The 18,222-nt window shown below is 37.7% G+C and overlaps 1 protein-coding gene across 1 annotated transcript in view; it reads left to right on the plus strand.

Annotated features, from left to right (window-relative positions):
- XPO4 (exportin 4) overlaps positions 1-18,222 on the plus strand; it is a 77,421-nt gene that overhangs the window by 20,128 nt on the left and 39,071 nt on the right. Inside the window, exons 2-6 of the mRNA XM_086881885.1 lie at positions 600-705; positions 4,104-4,245; positions 4,505-4,643; positions 16,359-16,475; positions 17,253-17,406. Of these exons, the coding sequence (XP_086738011.1) occupies positions 600-705; positions 4,104-4,245; positions 4,505-4,643; positions 16,359-16,475; positions 17,253-17,406 (658 nt within the window). The remainder of the gene's footprint in view (positions 1-599; positions 706-4,103; positions 4,246-4,504; positions 4,644-16,358; positions 16,476-17,252; positions 17,407-18,222) is intronic.

Genomic DNA, 18,222 nt, shown 5'->3' on the forward strand with positions numbered 1-18,222 from the left:
CCAGGGTGCCCAGGAGGTAATGGGGTGTAAGCTGAGGAACCACCATAGCCATTCTCAAATGAGCTTCCTTGTCTCTTCAATCACACACAGTCCTCAGGATGTCAACTTTTATATTAAACACTAGATGGTAGTATGTTCCTGGTATTACTTTATTTTTGAAGATACCTTCAGTAATTTTAAAATCGCCTGAATTTATTAGACAACTAAATATTTTAAAACAAATGTAGAACTAAAGAAAAAATAGTGCTTTGCTTCCAGGACTGTGACTGTGCTTAGCATTTAGTGATGTGCAGTGGCATTTTTGGTCTGAGTAGAAAAAGGATTGGTTTGAATTTAGGTCTGACTTCTTTCTTCAGAAACATCATTAGGAAACTATACTTGAATTATTCACTCTCTGCCTGATATCTTGATATTCACGTCTATGTGCATGCAATGTAAATACAGAGTGATATATAAGAAGAGGTAATGCCTGAGAACAAACAGTTTTGCCAAGAGATACTTGGTTTTGGTGTTTAACAATGCAAGCATTTATAAGTTCATGACATTGCTCTTAGTATATTTTTGATCAGTGCTTGAATAACTTTTTTTTTTTCTTTCAGGCACCACCTTCCATGGTCAACAATGAACAACGCCAACATGCTGAGCACATATTCTTATCATTTAGAAAATCAAAATCACCATTTGCTGTTTGCAAACATATTTTGGGTAAGTTTCAATAAATTAAGTTAGGCATATAACTGTAACTGTGCTGTTCTTTTGCAGCTGGGACTATGAACATCAGTTTTGACTTAGATGAGGGGTACTTTTTGATGGAGGGTGAAGTCTATTACTGTCCTTTTTTATTTCTGTCAGTCTCAAAGCTGTAAGGTGTCACTTCATGTAGCTAAATTACTAAACTGATTTAGTAGATTTCTCTTCAACGTGGTTACTGTAATACTGTCTCACCTGTGCAGCTTGTGCAACTGCCAGTGGTGTGGTTGCTTGGCTTTGTGCTTGCTTCCCATTAAATCAGCCAACAATGCAGTTTTATTCACTTATACCAGATTTTGCATTGGTGCTAAAATGAGAGTTTGTGTCCAGTTGAACAACTTAGTTGCTGTTGACAGCCCAGCTGGAGGAAAAGAGGAAAAAGCTAGAAAAGTTTCTGTTCACCTGGTGGAAGCAAGACAGCATTGATTTGTAAATTCTGTTTGATTATACCTGTGGAGAAAGGAAACAGGCAGATACCACCCTTCATCAGAAATTTTTTGGATTTTAGTGGAAGTGCTCTAAATGTGGTTGTGTAGCAAGTTAAAAAAGAAAAATGTTTTTACAGCTGCTATAGAGACTTAGAGCTTGGCAGCTAAATCTGAAAATTACAGGAGCAGTAAAGATGTAAGATTGCTGCTCAGCACTGAGGTATTGACCAGATGTGAGTGCTGGGGACAGGTAAGGGGGAATTTCAGTGAAAACTGATGCCAAGACCTGACAGGGATAACCTCAAAGTTTGCGCAAAAGAACACATGCCAAAACCACAAAAAACAACTTTTCTTTTAAAGAGTTTGCCAAAATGAACAGAGAAATATTAGAATTGTGTTGAAAATATTGTTTTCATACTTAATTAATTCTGCAGTATTTTTTTTGGCAGTTATTTCTAAATTTACTGGATTAGAGACTTACAATGAATGAGTATTATGATGTCAGTATTGCAGACCTACTCCTATGTTATACTGTGATGTATAGACCAGGAGCTTCCTTTCCTACATCCACTCTGCAACCAAAATTTTTCTCTACAAATGAGTTTCTTTTGTGTTTAGTATATTATAGGATTACTGCATGTGGTTTGGAAGACTGCAATCACACTTTTTGCTTGATGGGTCAGCAAAACTGATGCTTCTGGTTTTCACATTGATTTTTAGAGGAAGTTAAGTGAGTGAAAACATCCTTAAGTAACTTTGTTTGCAGACAGTTTGGATCTAAATGATACATTCATCATCAATAAGAAATAAATAATGAAATTTCATGAAATCTTTAATGTGGGTGGTTGGAAGGGTGCTGATTTTAATGCATATTACATCCTTAAACTTTTCATATGCTACCACCATTGAGAAGCCAGCGTGTTTCCACATGGGGCTGGTTTTTTATAGGAATGTAGGCAGTTATAATGCTGAGACCTGGAACTTAGAGATTTTTCAAAACTTTGTGCTTCCTCAGTTAGTATCTGTACAATCTGGACAGAAAGAACAAATAGTTAAGGTTTGGGAGTTGAGGAAGAAGAGGCAGGGATTATGAAATCAGGAACCAGGGAAAGGAAACAAACTGTTCATGATGAAGAATAAAAGAGTTGAAGTGTATTGAAGAGATGTGCACAGGAAGGATGGGTTGGAACCAGAGGACCAAGTAGATGGCTTTAAAAACAAACAGGAAAAAACATGGTCAAGATGGAAACTGGAATGGAGGTAGAGAGAGAGAACAAGGATGATGTCATTTGTGGATAGAAGAGTGTGTGAATAACACAGGGAGAATAATGGAGAAGGTGAGCATATAGAAAAGGGGAAGAGCCACTACTATATTGTTCTTTAGAAACTTGGAGCTGAACCCAAGAACCACAACGCTCTGTGTTCTGCTGTAAGCTTATAGCTGTTCAGTGCACAGGCAAAACTTGTCCTTCCTTTAGTAAGTTCCAGTGGTGCTCTGGCTGATTACAGGCTTACACTGGGGGCTGCAGGTCTGTGCTGTCAGTGTCTGCGGGACTTGGCTCAAAGGAAAAACTCCATCCTTTTTTAATTACATTCTCTTTTTTTCATATGTATGTTTGAGCTTGGTACAGTTAGAAAAGCTGAAGACCCAAGGTAACAAGAATTAAAATTCCCATGCAGGAATAATGTGTGTTAGACATACACATTAATCTTTTGCTTAAGCAGTTACTTAGTTTTCCAAATTAAGCTAAGTAGATTTAAATGTGGTTTATTTGGATTTAAGCATGTTTACCTGTGTGGATTTAGATTTGGATCCTAATTAAATTGCTTTAAAATATTTGAATGTATTAGCTGCTATCTTTGCTATAGAACTTGCATATAAAGGAAATTTATATTATAAACCTGTGTGTATGTAACTGGGGGAAGAAAGTTTGTTTTGTAGTAATTAAAAGCCCTTCATGTCATGATTGAGGTTTTTTTAAATACAGTTTTTCTCATCCTGGCAGGTCAACTGCTATAGCTCAAACTCTGCTTCTTGTTTGGGAATTTTATTTCATCATTTCATATTTCATGTTTTTGCCACCCTGTGGCTGCACCCTTTCTGAAAGCTCAGAATGTTTTGAAACTGGCTTCTGAGATATTACCTGCTATTTCCAAGTTAAAATTTTGAAAAGCAAAGGAACAACAACAAAAATGTTTCTGTAGCTTTCTGGCATCATAGAAATTATATTAATATTCTGGTATTTCTCTTTAAATTGTACTTTGTAGTCACCCAAACTGTTCCTTTTCTCCATAATATGCTTTTATACTTTCCTTAGTGCATCTGTATACATAGTAATACCATATTCAGATAATAATGGCAAATGATTCCTACAGTGTGGTCAAAAATTATTTTTTCATTAACTCAAACTAAATCTGGAAACTTGAACATCATGTAGAACACTTTAAATATACCATGGTGTAAAATTTTTTGCTTGGATAATTAAACACAAATATTACCTGTAAGTGTAAGTGGATTTGGTTCTTTTTATTACCCATGAAATAACATGTATTTTTATGCACTATTGGTTTCAAAGGCAAGCATAGAAATATCCAGCTTTGACATGCCTGTAATATTAATCACTTTTATTAATTAATGTATTGGAACTAAATCTGTCATCTTGTTTATTTTATTCCCCCATTGTGTTAGCATTCTTATTCTGTTCTTTGAAGCACAGACAACTTTTCTCCTAGGTCATTGAATAATACTGGACAATTTGATAATTGGCTTATTATTTCTCCCTCTTTTGAGTTGTAGATTCCTTCTCTGTTTTTATAGCAACAGTATTCCATTTAATAACAAATTACAGTAAATTCCCTTTTTTTTTTGTTGGAAGCACATCCAAGCTGAATACATGTTTTTGTTGCTTTTGTTTTTTCCCACAGAAACTAGTAAAGTGGACTATGTCCTATTTCAAGCTGCTACGGCGATAATGGAAGCAGTTGTAAGAGAATGGATTCTCTTGGAAAAAGCTAGTATTGAGTCACTGCGAACATTCCTTCTAACCTATGTCTTACAAAGGCCTAAGTAAGTATAGAAAACACACCTCTGAACATGCAGCATCCTGCATAAAGTCTGGGTTGTCATTTTTGTTTCCCTGGGTAGCAGTGCAAGATCATTTTAAGAATTTGTATTCTAGTCTTAGCAGTTAATTTCTGTCAGCTTTCCCTGACAGAAATTAACTGCTATTCACACCAAATATTTGAAAAAGAAATGCATTCAAAATTTTATTGAGCATTGATGTCCAGAATTACATGCAAATACATTTGTGTAATTTTGTTTACAGCCTTCAAAAGTATGTTCGGGAGCAGATTTTATTAGCGGTAGCGGTGATAGTGAAACGGGGATCATTAGACAAATCAATTGACTGCAAAAGCATTTTTCATGAAGTCAGCCAGCTGATCAGCAGCGGTAACCCCACTGTGGTAAGTATTTTGGTTTTTTTCTTCAAAAGTTGAGCTGTCTGTATCGGCAGTTTATGTTATATACTGAGTGGCTATGAAATATTTTATACTTCGCTTACCAATTAGTCATTAAGTTGGTAACTATTCACTCATTTACCAAATTGAAGATTGTTTAATGTTTTGGGACTAGGGGGTAATACATGTAGCTCTTAGCTATACAAGGAGACCATATTATTAAGGAATGTTTTTATGAATAGTTGCTTTGAGTGCCATACTTGTGGGTTTGTAGTTTATTTTGGGGTTTTTTTTGTGGTTTTTTTTTAATATTATTATTTGTTTGTTTTCCTTTTTTCTCTGGTTTTCTTTAAACTAATAGTAAGACCTAAAACAGATTTTCCGTTAGCTGGGAGGTTCTTTGCGTGCTCCATTCCCCTTCCATCTGTGCAGTGCTGCACTCTGCTGCGGCTCAGCTGTTGAAATAGACTGCGAGCAGGAGGCATAGGCCTCTGCTGTTCTTTGGGAGACAAGTAGGTGGAGAGAAAGGGGTGTGAGGAAGTAAAACATGGAATGGAAATACAAAACTTATTCTTGATTTAATGTCATACTACTAGGGGTAAGTGTTACCTTCGATACTGAGCTTGAAGTGGAAACAAGGTGTCCAATATCTATCTATGCATTTAGTGAAATTCCGTTTGCTATGCCAGGGGATAAGTTTAGAATAGGTCATAATAGAGGCATGTAACTAGAGCTTAAAGAGAGGTGATTTTTTCTCCTACCAAATGAAAATCAAAGAGTATATAGATTCCATGCTGAAACTTTAACTGAAGCTTTTCTCAAAAAAAAACAACCTTGAGTGAACTGGCTCTGGACTGCTGAGCTTTTGGAGCAGCAGTTATACTAGATAGATGGGAGGGGCAAATGTTTAACTCTGAAAATTCAATCAAAGTGTACTAGAAGTAATCCAGCTCATGTCATGGTCCTAAAAATAGTGTGTCACCTCTGAGTAACAAGTAATATTGCTCCAGGGTATGGAAATTTCATTTAGTCTTGTAAAACTTAATTTCACGGTTATTTACCTTAAGGAAACCATTTTAGCCTTTTGATTCTGCATAATTCAGATAGAAATGGGAACTTTTTAGGAAGAACTGAGTTAATGCTTTTTTTCATGAAACATAGTCTTATTTATTAAAACGCTGTTACAGCTGAGGTTTTCAAGTTTTATGCATGACACTGTGTATGCTCATGTAGTTTGTAGGATCTTTGCATAAAGATACAAAAGCAGCATAAATAGAAACGTGGACTTTGAACTAAGTAATGCACAGTCCAACTTGTACAGTTGTATTCTCTGCATGCACTGTCCACAGACACACTGCACAAAGCATACAGCAAGCTAAGACTGCTTGCTCCAAGCATATCAACCATGCTGTGGAGAAGAGTACGTTGCAGAGGAGCTCTGGCTGGGGATAGGGGTACTCCAAGTTCAACTCACTGCCAAATTGAGCTCAGTTTTTCATTTCCCTTTATTTAATTTTCCTTTTATTTCCCCCTCTTCACGAGTATTAATTTCTCCATAGTTTTTCCAAAATATTTGTGCTTAAGTTTTAAGAATGGTATTGAACATGTCTAGGATATATAATGATGTTTTCTATTATGGTGTGCTAATAAGACTTAAAAAAAAGAGACAGGTGATTCTGCTGAAGCATCTTTTCTATATGGCACAGTATATGGTTGTTAGTCTTTGGTAAACTGGTTATAAGCACATGGTCTCATGTGGTTTATATTATAAACCAGTTCTTATTCACAAAAATGTTCTTGTAATTTTCTGAGACTTAGCTGCAAGAGAGACTCTGGTACTGGCACCCAGGACTGGCATGTGCAATAATAAGCAGTAGTAAAATGGTGTTTTGGCATGGTACCTGCCAAAACTGCTTTCTGAAGGGAGTCAGGGCATGCCTCTTGTATAAACAAGTAACAACTTTGAAAACCTGTATAAAATAATTCATACAATTAATTATTTATTATTTTAGTTATCTTTTCAAATATGGCTGGGTGGTTTTGTTTCTTTACTAGTGAATCTGTAGTGTTCAACCATACCTGTGGGGCTGTGTGGGACTCCCGTGGGGCAGTTGCCTTGCTGCTGTGGGGAGTCTCAGCTAAGAGTGCTTCAGGGTATGGTTTGAAGCCCACATCGTGAAGGGAATGGTGCTTTCAAGAGGTATGGATAGTGCCATGCACTGTCACAGGTGTTTCTGGAGATTCGTTTCTATTAGTTACTTGTAAATGCAGGTTTGCATTCAAATCAGGGAAGATGCTAGGATGTAAGTATTGAAAGAGATCAGCAGATGTTTTCCGGTCCTCTGTGCTCCCCTGTGGAAGGAATCATTCCATTTTTCTGACGTCTTTCCACTGGTGTGATACGCACTCTTGCCTCCTTGTACACTCAAGTTGCAGAAGGATATCATACCTTTGTGACTCCTAATTCTTTTTCCAGTTTCTTTGTCCTTTCTGTATCCTTCTCAGCCTTCTGTTATGACCTTCTGCCCAACCATTTGTGTTGTTCTGCCTGAGGTTTACTACACTTGAAGTCAGCAGCAGGTCACTTCATATTTAAAAATACTTAAAGCTCTCAAACAAGAGCTATCAGCAGCTTTTAGCTGCTGATAATTGCTTAGAGCATGGTACTAATAACACCAAGGCTGTGGGTTGGATCCCCATATGGGCCATTCACTTAAAAGTTGGACTTGATCCTTGTGGGTCTCTTCCAACTCGGAGTATTCTGAGGTAATGGCTTTTTACAGCCATACAGTTTATAATTGAAAGTCCATTTTAAAAAAGCAAAGTATTCTCTGTTTCTTTCTTATTTTTCTTCCCTGTTTGCTGTGAATCTCCTTGATCCATCTTTACCTTGCAAGAATAACATAGGTACTTAATCTTTTCCATTCCCTGCAGCCCTCTACCCACTTTCTATGGGATGTCAGTACTAACTTTGTGATTATCAGAGAGTCCTGCTCCCTGAAATCTTTAGGAATTTTGAGTAATATCTTGTCAGGATCGAGTCTTGATAGTTGGGGTAATAAGGAGGGCAGTGAATGTAGATGGTACGCTCTGATGTGTGTCCTTCTGCATCAAGGATTTGATGTGCTTACTACCTCAACTTCTCAAGTTCTAGTTAAGATCTTCAGAGATGTATGCATTTTGAGGCTAGAACTTGAAGGTATATAGTGGCAAACTGACATGTATGCAAGACTGATGGATGAACTGTTGAGAATGAAAAAATAAGAGGGAGGTTGAAAGGAAGATAAGAAGAGGAATTGTGATGAGAGTAATAAAATGGCTTTAGTGTTGAGTAATCTTTTAATAGTGGAACACAGTGTACATGTTAAGGAAATAACAGGACGATAAGGAGAGTTAATACTCCAGGGATGGGAAGGATGCATGGTTAGAGCCAGGTTTAGAACTGGAGTGTTGGCCTCTGCTGCTGGTTGTCTGCCATTTGGTGCTTTATGAATCTCACAGAAGAAACCTTTGTTTGAGAAGAAAAAGCAAAGTTTTAGTCTGACTGCTGATTATTTATAACTGAGTTTAGGTAGTAATCCTCTAGAAAGACAAAGATTAGCTTTAGAGTTCTTGGTTTTGTTTTTCCTGGCTCCTGTATTATCAATGCAAGCCATCCCTCTGCTTGTGAAGGAGAATCTGTAGTCTCCCTCTGACAGGAATTTCAGGATCTCTTTTCAAAATCTTCATCTCTCTGGGGGACAGAGCTTCTGGCATCAGACACAGTATCATGAGCCAGTCTTAAAATTCTAAATACATGTTTTATATCACTGATTTTAAGATTTTGGAGAATTACGTGGGCCAAGTCTTTCTCAACTATAAATGCCTTCAATTTCTTGACCTTTGTGTTCAAATATTCTGCTTTTGCATAGCTGAAGGATTTCATTTGTCCTTCATCCCTGCCAGAAGGACAGGAATGCTGGCAGCTAAGTGACTGACTCCCAGGAGGAGGATCTGGTCTGCATGTGAACACAGTCAGATTTTGTTTAAAACCAGACCAAGATATGGATCACACCTTGATTTCTTCCAGTATATGTGTAGGCAGATGCAGAGGGGTCCAGCTGCTATAGACTTGACATGGGACTGGGAAGCAGCAGAAGCTGCATTTTTTAAGATCTGCAGTGCATACAGTAGAATGTATTTTAATATAAAGCTCCATATCTGAAGGCTACATATTTTTTTTGTATATGGAAGATTTGTCAAGACTCACTGGGAAAGCTTTGGAATCCTAACAGCTCCTTCTCTTGCAAAATTTTTAATTCTGTTGTTCTGTTTCCCAGTGTTCCTAGTTGGGTTAGAGAGAAGATCCAGCTGCTTCAGATTACCTAAAGCTTCTGAGGGATTGCTGTGAATGGATTTCATGTGAGTGGTGGGAAATATTAATAAGGAAAACTCTAGGCATTCATCTTCACTGAGGTTAATCTATCCATTAGAATGGCTGCCTGGATAACTAGTTATGTTTATTTAGCATTTGCAGTTCTTGTTTCTGTACTTTAAAGGGAATTTTACTTCTGGAAACCTGTCTAGCTGTTACTGTTTCATGTTGTATGGTAGGAATTGGAGAGGCCCTCCTGACTTTCACATTTTGACAAAAACATATGTATTATGCATCCCAAGTTGTGTCTTCTGGTCTAGCAAAATTGTTACCTTGTTCTATGAACCTCATTGCCCTTGAGACATGTTGAGTATAAAAAAGAGGGTGAACCAGGATATTTAGGCTGACAAGTTCTCTTTAAAGGCCTAAATTAGTGTGTTAAATGTTGGTTTGGGAATTTTAGGAATCTAGAAACTATTCCACATGTGAGGTTAAAACTCATTGATAGATGTGTAAGAGAACTTTAAACATAAGTGTTTTTTTAGTAGTTGAATTAACCAGGGTGCTTTTGCAGTTCTTAGATTTTTCCCTTGAAAGGGAACTGGCTTTACCAGAGATGCAGTACAGCAAGTCTCCAGCTTAGTTGCTTAATACCCATTAGAAATGGATAACCCCCAGTTATATTTACACTAGAGCCACAGTTTCAAAGACAGGGCTGGGAAGAGAGGAGGTGTGTTCCAAGTGGTGAGGTGTGCATCCCCTGTTCTATGTACGGCATACTCTCTCTTTCCTCAATTTTGCCATCTTGTGAGACTTGTGCCTGTGGAGTCCCTCACCTGTGACTTCACGGACTCACTGGGATAAAGGAAATTGTATCTTTCCATGTGTTGCAGCATGTATTTTTTTTTCATTACAGTGGTGTCAAACAAATAAACAGGCTTGAAGTGAAAAGCCTCTTTTAAGACATTAGCTGCTTGGTGTTTAGTCATTCTTCCTTTCAAAGGTACTGCCCTTTCATAATAAATGTTTTCAGTAACATACTGGATGTTTGTGCTAGTCTGCTTAGAAACAGCCCCTTCTCCCTCACAGCCTCTCCTTTTATTCTTTGGGAAGATCTGCTGTGGAGCACAGCTGTGTAATGCAGCTCATTTGATGTAGCTGGCAGTATGGCAGGCAGAGGCAGGCAAGAAAGACCAGGAAGGAGTGCTGGAAAAAGTGGGAGGAGGGAGGACACCTAGCCACCCAAGAGCACTTGTTGGGGTGGTGTATATTCAAAGCTGTGTGCTGCTGATGGTGAGCTGCATGGCTAGTATAACTATTCATTATTTTGAGTTTAATTGAAAATCCTGTATTTGTTCATGCAGCTGTGGTAGGAGCGAAGATCCAACTGGTGGTGTTCAGGCAAGAACCTGGAGAAGGATATGTTACTTTTATAAATGGTTTTCAGGCCTTCAACTTCCTTTATGAGATTACTTTTTTTTTCTCTCCTGATTTCTGCTTCACAGCTTTGCCTGTCTCCAGAGAAACAAAGAAAAACATGTTTTGCACCCTGTGTTCCAGCAAACTCTGCCTGGACCTCTCCCATTATTAGTAGAGCCTGCTACTTCCCTTCTCTCTTTGTCCAAAGCCTGCATGCTTCACATGCCACAAGATCCTCTGGCCCATAGTGGTTCACAGGGGAATTGATTTTCTCAGCTCACCCCTGGACATTTCCCTTGGTTTGGCTGGGACCCCCAAGGAAGGGGAAGCAAGCTCTTGCCTCTTGTGCTGCTGTAGCTCTGACATGTTAACCTGGTGCTGCTCATCTGTCTTTGCTCAGTGGCAGACAGGGAATGAGAGGAAAGGAGTGCACTACCCAGCCAGTCCCTTACTGCTGACAGCAGCTGTGGGTCCTATTCCTATCATCCTACCCTGATCCATAACCTTTTTTCCACCAGTTGGCTCATTTGGGAAAGAACAGATAAAAATCTGTGGGTTCTTCCTGGTGCTTGCTTACATTTCTTCAGAATATGTTCTGGTTTTCTTTGGTTGGGAACCACTACTTCAGCTCCTGGGTCCCCCACCCACCTTGCAATACTTCCATGTTGAAGAGTTGGAGTGGCCCCCATTATTCTGTGTACGTAAAGATATTTCTTTTGGCCCTCTGGCTGTCCTCTTAACCTTTCAATTTGAAGTTGCAACTTACGTTCTTGTGATTTAGATACTCTGAAAATGCTAGCAAAAGCAGCTGTGCTTATTCAAGGAAATTAGTATTCCCTTTATAAAGAAAGCCTTGCTTTAAACAACTTATTTAGTAAAATTGCTTTTGATGCATTCTCATTACAGAATTCTGTCAGGAGCAATGCAGCTAATTCTGCTTCTGATACATTTACTCTTTGATTCTTCCTGCTCTTGTGCAAGTTAAGTTTAGATAGTTTAGGGATACTATTAAGTCTTCACATGGCTTTCCTTTGGTTTCAGTAACAGAGTTTACATTATACATATGGAGACAAAAAGTCCTCTAAATGCATATTCAGGCTGGCAGGGATGTAAAGTGATAGGGTAGATGTTATGATTTGCTCTATTCAGGCAAGACCATCATTCTTTTAAATATGCTTACTGCTTTTTCTGTAGGTATAAATGATACTTGCAGAAGGCACTGCATGATATTTTAGGTTTTGTAGTAAAATGAATTCTTTGATCAAACCTCTGACAAACTAACTGTATCTCTGCTCTGAATTCAAAATGAGGAAACAATTTTGGTATTGGAGTTCATTCTGCTTTGTCTGTTGGCTTTATTGCTGCAGAGCTGGTGTACCACATGTCCATTTTTTCCTAGGGTGTATTTGAACTCTTCTTCCTTTCAGATGCTTTGTAACCTAACTACCCTCAAATGAAGCACTTCATTTATTCCATGGGCAGCCCAGGCACAAGTGTGAAATCCCTTCAAACATTACTGCTTTAGCTTCTTTTATAGGGGACATTCCATTTGGAGGAGTAAGTTGTATTTACCTTTTACATCTGAGCTTTATGAATGATATATAAGTGTTGTTTATTGTTAAAATGACACACGGTCTTTCTGTAGTGTCTGTGTTTTATTAAAGCCATTTAAAAAGAAAACCACTAAAAGGATGTTACTACTGGGTGTCTGATTGCCAAGTTAATCTCTTATCACAAGTCCCATTGATCTTCTGTTTGAGCAGCTGAGAGTCTATTTTATGTATAGCGATCTTTCATAAAGTTTATTCCTGGTAATAAAGCTAACTGGGGTGAGTGCCAAGCTATTCTCAGAGGCAATCCTCTCTCTCAACAAGAGAAGGATTTTATTTTGTTAGATGGGCTTATTGTTTGGGTATGTACTTGTGGCAGAACTAGTGAAATTGCTACGGAGTGAGTCAAACTAGGTTCAGAGGTGTACTCTTACTGGTATGAAGTTAATGGCATTGCTGCACAATGGACATTCAGATCTGGCTTTTAATATGATGCCCAGAGTCACTTGCATTTTCTACTTATTACAGTGTGCTATTACTAACTTGCATTGTTTATCTCTCCTGTGGTGTGGCACAAACCTTAAAAAAAATAAATTAAAAAAGAACCAAAAAATTCCCAGCAGAAAACAAATGAACGAACCAACCAACTAAAACCACAGCAAAAACAACCACCAACCAAAGAAACCCCAAAAGCAAAACACAAAAACCCCAGAATCCCCCACCCAGAATTTTATATGTGTTAAGTGCATTCAATTTTTTAAGAAGAAGAAATTTTACTTCACATAGCACACCACAATTGGTTTCTCTGAAATTGTTGGTTTTCATATTTTTGAAATCTTTCTTCTGATAATATTTATGTTGAGGTACTTACTGTCTTCACACCAAACATGTCTGTGTATTAAAAAAATGTAATTCAAAATATTAGTAGTTAACCTTCAGTAAAATTACTTTATGAAAGTCAAGTTTTATTTTTAGTAAAATTTACTTGAGCTTTATTCCAGAGTTTCTAAAATATTTTTGTCTATTCAGGAAAGTTTCATAGATGGCTGGGCAAAAACTCTTTTGAGCTGATAATTGGTTTATACTCATGAAAATGGCCATCTTACTGCTGTGCACAACAGTCTGTATAAATTCCTATAGTCTTATGGCAGTTCTGAGAAGCAGTGGTGGTTTTGCAGAGCTCTGTGCAAATACTTGACATTGCAAAGTTACGGTCTTGATTGTTCCTCTGCTCTTTTCTGAAAGCTGGACTCATGGTGGCTGGCATCTGCCTTCTAGGAAACCAGTCTCAAGCCATCTCACCTCAGCCTGTTGTTGCAGTGAATTTTAAATTACTAGCCAGTATCTTCTCTTTGGTCTTCTGCTCTGGTGATCTGGATATACGGGAGTGCTTACAATTCCTTATGGATGCAAGGCGTAAGTGCAGGTGCCAGAAGCATGTGGATGTGCAAATGTTGCACATGAGGCCCTTGGAATGGCGAGGGAATGGGGCAGGATTTGCACCCCAGGTATTGAAATACCAAGTTAAGGAAGTTGATGGGATGCTGGGAGTTCAGTAGGAGGGAGTAGAGTAGAGGGATGCAGTGTGCCCTGGTATTGGCTGTGAGCTAGCCTGCTGGATAGAATAAGGTGTCTAAATCTAGTAACATCATTTTTCTCCTGTCATGCTTAAAGCAGGTACTGATGTCCCAGAACTATCTGAGCTGGCTCTCCTTGAAATCAGGGAAATAGGTCAATGCTCAAGTGCTCAAGTTGCTTTATTGGACTCTTAGCAGATTCAGTCAGCTTACCTGTCCCCACTGCTCTTTACACTTTCAAAGAGATGTCCCTATCATCAGTCATAAAATTTAACCTTCCTTTTAAATTTTTCCTTGAAGTCAGGAGAAAAGCACACAAAAAAATCTGTAGCACACTTTTACCATGCAGTAGCACATTACTCTGTAAAGAGAAAGGATAAATTATTACATACATACAAACAAACTGGAGAAAAAGGAATGTGCTATTACAGCTAGTATTGTTTGTAATCACAGTGGGAACAAACTTTTCTTCCTATTGTTCCTACCCATTTGAACTTGGTGATTGATTTTCCAGTAACTGGCAAATAACTGCAAATGATGGGTAGCCTGCATAGCTCACCTGCTTGTCCTGTGGTGGTCTGGGTGGTGGCTTAGTGTCCAGATCATAGTATGCTAAAGCAGAAGCAGTTTAGTTTCAGCCTGGTTGTTGTACTAATGGAGCCACTGATACCACTTGGTAATCAGGGTATGTTACAGAGCATCAAAGTGTACAGATTTGTAATTGCAGCTAGTGATGTCCTTATGTCATGAGTCAGTAATTTAAGCATCAAATAAAAACTTGTGTTTTAAACTATTTAGATAGTCATGTGAGAAAACTTTGCATTGTTTCTTTAAAAACATGTATTCTGATCTGAAACATTGTGCTAAAGTCAGACTTGAGAGGCTTTTCTTAGTTGTTAGGGTTTGGTTTTTTTTTACCCAGGTTAATTATTTTCATACATGAGTTTTAATGTTTAATACTTAATACTAGTCTATGCTGTTTTGGTTTTTTTTAAATATTAGATCAAATCTGTATGCCCTCTAACTAAAAAAAATATTTATTGTGTGAATACCTTGCAGAGAAATTAGGAAATAAAATACTGAAATGTTTGAGCCAATTAGAAATACTTCTAGTATAGAAATGACAAAGTTGCAATTTTACTGGAGTATTTTAAATTGTGATGCTGGTTTTCACTGGCTAAATGTTTCTTTAGTCATATGTGTTTGACAGAGCTGCCTGTAAATGAGAAATAGTCTGCTTGAAATAAATAATTTCTTTAAAATGGGAGATCTTTTACTTAGCAACTGATCAGGAATATGCTGATCTGCTGTACTTATGGAGCTTTATTGCTTAGTGGAAGAGAAAACCTGTGTATTATCACAAAGCAACTATGGTTGATCTGTCTGGAACTTATTTAGCAAGTAAGAATGTTAATTTAGTGTTTACTGACTAAGATAACTAGTCGTCTGGGGGGGTCAAGGTACTGACTTCAGAGGCATTTCTGAACAAAGATGTTGCAGTTGGTGGGTGGATGGCACTGGTCTCAGCTGTTGTATGAGCTTGCATAAATAGTATCATCTCCACTTTAATCTTTCGGGTGTTCAGAGGTAGTGTGCATATTTCTGTTTAACCCCTGGACACTTGCTGGCATGCATGACCCTTTAACAATTCCTATCCCTCTGTCCATCCCTGCCACCTTGGCTCCAAACAGTCTGGGAGGATAGCCAGTAATTTTGGAGCTTTTTGTAAAGAACATCTCTTTAACAAAAAGTCTTTTCATTTCAGCAGCATACGCTTTCTATTGTGCTTGTTACAGTAGTGTACACACAAGTCTGAAGTACTACTTGCACCTCCACTGTGCAATACTTGGTCCCCTTTGTGTGCAAGGATCAGTTAAAAGATATTAAAACTGGTGATGATGGTTTCTGGACTTTGGCATCAGGAAAAAAAGCTTTTTTTTTTTGTGTTTCAAAAAACAGCAACAAAGGCTGGAGTGTTTCATACAGCAACTTGGCTTTTAAGTAGTGTTTTAGATAAGGATTTCAATTACCTTAAATTTTAAGAATGAAAAAGGTAATTAAACCTTCAGTCTTCATGAATCTATCTCTCTAAAATTAACATGCCTTTTTCTCACCGATTTTATATCATTTCAGAGACATAATTTTGATAGAGTAGATTTAAGGGTTATTTCTGAGGCTTGTCAATGTGGTGCTTTGGAGGGAGGTACTCAAGATCTTTCAAGTATCGGAGCTCTCTGTGAATTCCTCTCCTATTTTTTTTTTTTTTGATGGAGAGAGAGGGAAAAGATGTAGTAGGTAGTGTTATTGCAGGTGTTGTTTTTGACAAACTTGTATCACTTTTGGTGCTATAAAGTTAATCATGATCAAATACCAACATGGTAAGTGTAGCAAATGCAAAGAAGGGCCAAAACAAACATCAGAGTGTGCTGAACTATTAGATCAATAGAAATAAGTGGACAGTGAATCTTCCCTGAGGCTAATACCTGTAAAGGCCTGTGCACAGGGAGACAAAGTAAATGGCAAGGCTGGGAAATGGTTTGCACTAAGTTGGTTTCATTTGTAATGATTATCACACAGATGCCAGCTTTTATATTCCTCGAATACTCAAATTTCTTCTTTAACGATGGAACCCTGATGATTCCAGAAATGGTTCATCCAAGGATCTATTTTCCAGAAAGTTTTGACTTGTTCTAGTTTGTGTTAGAAGGAACTGAAGTAGTAGTTGTATTAAAATGCTAATAAAAAAATTAAGGACACTGTAGGTGCTATTGCATTATTTGACATCTTTTAGTTATATTATTCCCCCTTATTTTTTTTATAGCAAACTTTGGCCTGTTCCATTCTAACGGCGTTGTTGAGCGAGTTCTCAAGTTCAAGTAAAACCAGCAACATTGGACTAAGCATGGAGTTCCATGGTAACTGTAAACGTATATTTCAGGTAAACTAGTTCTGTATTGATATATGCTACCTCTCTTTCTAAAATTTAACCATTGAGAAGCAAAAATACCTTGTTGTGCCAGCTGCAGTCAGGTACACTGTATGCCTAAAAGCATTTAATAGGGCAAATACTGGAAATAATACAGATACTGGCTACTTCAGGAAAATTGTTAATGTATTTTTTAAAAACTTGTATCAAAAATGTGCAACCCCTTTGTGCCCATTTTATGAATGTAGAGCTACAGATCTTTATGCCATTGGACTCTTTAATTCCTTGGCTACCAATTGCAAACAAAACGAATACTCTGTGGAACAATGATAGTCTTAAATATAGCTTTGGTTTAAAGCCAAGGAGAGCTATGTATGTATTTAAAAATATTATTGCAGATGGTGTAGTCTGGTAGTCTCTCAGATGTATTGTTTGGCCAGTCAGAAATGTTTATATGAAGGCATTGCTTTAAACTGACTGTTGTGGAAAAACTTACCAACTTTTTTTCATGCCAAAGACCAACTTTTTTCTCCACCACTTATTAAAAACATATTGGTTTTTTATCTTTTAACAACTAGTATTTATATGAGGATTTTTTTCATAGTCTTTGCAAATGTAATCAATTAATTTTGACAAAAGGTGGGGTTCTAACTGGCAAAGTATTTCCTATTTTAATGAAAATAGGGTGAAACTGGAAATTTATTTTTCTCTCTGGAACAGTATTTCTTATTGATCAATGTTTCATTAATGACTGAGATACTGCATGTATTGTGTTCGTCCTGACTGTAGGAGGACGATCTGCGGCAGATCTTCATGCTCACAGTAGAGGTACTTCAGGAATTCAGCAGACGTGAAAACCTCAATGCTCAGATGTCTTCAGTGTTTCAGCGTTATCTTGCACTAGCCAATCAGGTCTTAAGCTGGAACTTCCTTCCTCCAAATTATATCCTTTTCATGTCGGGCCCTTTGCTTGCCTTGACTTGAGTCACTTCTTGGGTGAAGAATAAAGTCTTTGCAAGGAGAGTAAAGCATAAGACTTAGAAGCTTTGTGTTTAATCCTTGATTTACGTTTTCTTCTGTTAGTGCTTTTTGTCGCCACCATACTTGCTAAGAGATGCTCTTAGAGAAGCTGCTATTGGTCTTCATTAAAGTTTAGAAGTATTTTACATAAAAGAGAAAGCACACAGATCACCCACCTTTTACAGGTTTATGGTCTGTCTGGTTGGTGCAGGGAGCAGGAAATGTGCATTGTGCTATTTCAGTGTAGAACCATATGGTGAAGAGTCTAAGCCCTGTTCAGTTTTTATGCAGATATCTGATCTGTCTTACTTTTCTCCCTCAGAAGAAGTAGGGACAGGCAAATGCCTCGTCATGTAGGAGTATGCATGTTCATGCAGGTAAACCAACTCCCCATAAAAGAACATGGTATATGCTAGAACACAGAATTTCTTCAGACTAAAAAAAAAAAGTATTTGGTAGCTGAGAAAAGAAATGTCAACTTCATTTTACACTTTCATTTTATATTAATGGCTTTAATGGAAGCCACTGCTTCCACTTCGATATTTTTGTGGTATCTGCTGATCATTAGTCCAGAGAAAGGTGGGGCTGGAAAGTAGAGGAGAAAATTGGAATCAGAAAGAGAAAGGCTCTTAGTGAAGGAGAGAAGAAAAATGTTCAGTCCAAAAAATGGGCTAGACAAATATTGTAGAAGTACTCAATCACACTCTGCATTTATTAGGGGTTTTAGACAGCATGTGTT

This window comes from Cyanistes caeruleus, chromosome 3, assembly GCF_971803275.1.
Source record: "Cyanistes caeruleus chromosome 3, bCyaCae1.hap1.1, whole genome shotgun sequence".
NCBI lineage: Eukaryota > Metazoa > Chordata > Aves > Passeriformes > Paridae > Cyanistes > Cyanistes caeruleus.